Below are 2,355 nucleotides of genomic sequence, written 5' to 3' on the forward strand. Positions count from 1 at the left end.
GGTAGTTTCTCCTTGGTTTCCATGTTACGGACTCAACCCATCTAGTGCCTCTACTGAACATCTGAGAGATTGTTTCAATGCAAAATCATTTCATATCATGCCACATCTGTCCTCAACAGTTTTAAATACTTGCTGGATTCAAAACAGCTGAAGTGCGTAGCATGTGTTCTGATTCTTTGTGCCTCAGGGTTCTCTGTCACTCACAAGCACACCCTGGATGCTGTCCCTTGGGAGCTGGACTGGGGCAAATTCTGCTCACCATCACCCACAGTGCATAAGAAGCTCCAGTCCTCCTCAGGGTGACATTCCTGTGAAGCTGTCAAAACCAGAGGAGGGCTCCTCTTTTTTCTTCTAGATGTTTATCCCATTCTGTCTAGAGCACTTTATGATAGCAGGAGGAAATGAATTTCTAAGGTATAAGCAAAAACAAAGAAACAAAATCCTCAGCACTGCTCCACACACAAAATTAGGAGAAGCAAAATTATATCCCAAAGAGAAGCAGGTGCCATGTTCTTCCATGCAGGGATATTTTAATGGATGTCTTCATAGAATAAGATGAGACTCCAAGATTTGATCCGAGTTGGGGAAGTTAAAGCATAGGGTGTCCACCGCTTTCTGAATTAATGTGCACAGGGGGCCAGCAGGAAGCCTCAGTGACCTCATCTAACCTTTCACTGGACTGGGGTGGTGGTGAGAGGAGAACGTGAGCACAGGAATTCCAGCACTGAAGACCACCAAGAGGTGTGTGCAGACCAGAGAAGCAAACCTTCAATAACAACTCTCCTGGGGTCAGGGCTAATTGTAGCATTTAACAACAGAGATGTAAAATCACTTTTTTCTCGTAAACTCTCTATTTCTGATACCTGTGAGTAGACTTTTAGAAACTTTAGTACTCTTGTGGGTAAAGTAAAGGAAATGCATAATAAAACCATTCTCTATGAAGGTAAATGAGGAGCAAAGCATAAAGGCCCTGAACTGAGTCCCATGGCTCACTGCTATTAAGGGAGGTAGGTGGGGCTGGTGAGAGGGTCCTTCCTGCCTCAGATATCCTGCCCAGCAGAGGTTTTTGCTGCACCATGCATGTAAAGGCTGAATTTATAAGTAAGCTTCTTTTTATCTTCCCTGGAACTTTCAGATCAGGCAAATTATTGAGGATGGAGTCAGGAAACCAGACCTTCAGCCCTGTCTTCGTCCTGCTGGGCATCTTCGATCACAGCCCCACCCACACCTTCCTCTTCACTGTGGTCCTGGGCATCTTCACGGTGGCCTTCCTGGGCAACTCCGCCATGGTCCTCCTCATCTACCTGGACACCCAGCTCCACACTCCCATGTACTTCCTCCTCAGTCAGCTCTCCCTCATGGACCTCATGCTCATCTGCACCACTGTCCCCAAGATGGCCTTCAACTACTTGTCTGGCAGGAACTCCATCTCTCTGGCAGGCTGTGGGACCCAGATATTCTTCTACGTGTCCCTGCTGGGAGCCGAGTGCTTCCTGTTGGCCGCGATGGCCTATGACCGCTATGTGGCCATTTGCCACCCACTTCGGTACCCCGTCCTCGTGAGTCAGAAACTCTGTGTACTCCTGGTGGTGGCTTCCTGGATCTTGGGATCTCTCGATGGCGTCTTCGTGCTGGCAGCTGCCCTGTCATTCTCTTACTGCAGCTCTCTGGAAATCCAGCACTTTTTCTGTGATATTGCTGCCCTCTTACCTCTCTCCTGCACAGACACATCTGCATTTGAAAGACTACTCTTCATCTGTTGTGTGGTGATGCTCATCTTGCCAGTTTCAGTTATCATCGTGTCCTATTCCCGTGTTCTCCGAGCTGTGCTCCGCATGGGCTCTGGAGAAAGTTGGAGGAAAGCCTTCACCACCTGCTCCTCCCACCTGTCTGTGGTGGGACTCTACTACGGGGCTGCCATGTTCGTGTACCTGAGACCAGCCTCTACCCACACAGCAGAGCAGGACGTGACGGTGTCGGCCTTCTACACCATCCTCACCCCCATGCTGAACCCCCTCATCTACAGCCTGCGCAACAGGGAGGTGTCCAGGGCACTTAGGAAGCTCCTGAGGATGGGAAGGTTAATGTGACTTCCTTCAGCGTCTGTTGGGGATGTTGACCTCCAGCCAGGGGTCAGTCTGCAGGTCTCACCTTAGCTGAGAGCAGGGCTTGCAGTCCACCCTGCTTCTGGGGAGACGCCTCTCTGTCCCTGGATTCAGTACCTGCCTGTACCTGTCTGTGGTTTTCCTGACCCTCAGACCTGCCCTGGCTCTTTCAATCCTGATCCTTCTTTACTTCCTTCCCACATGTTTAGGAATGGGGAATCTTTCCAAATAGGTTTTATGTCTATATAAG

At 49.6% G+C, this 2,355-nt stretch overlaps 1 protein-coding gene across 1 annotated transcript; it reads left to right on the top strand.

The window, feature by feature from the left end:
- Positions 1-1,154: 1,154 nt before the first annotated feature.
- On the top strand, positions 1,155-2,090 carry LOC124973378 (olfactory receptor 2M4-like). Its single transcript, XM_047537330.1, has one exon. The coding sequence runs from the start codon at positions 1,155-1,157 to the stop codon at positions 2,088-2,090; it is 936 nt and encodes a 311-aa protein (XP_047393286.1).
- Positions 2,091-2,355: the final 265 nt, after the last annotated feature.

The sequence above is a fragment of the Sciurus carolinensis genome, assembly GCF_902686445.1.
Source record: "Sciurus carolinensis chromosome 19 unlocalized genomic scaffold, mSciCar1.2 SUPER_34, whole genome shotgun sequence".
Lineage (NCBI taxonomy): Eukaryota > Metazoa > Chordata > Mammalia > Rodentia > Sciuridae > Sciurus > Sciurus carolinensis.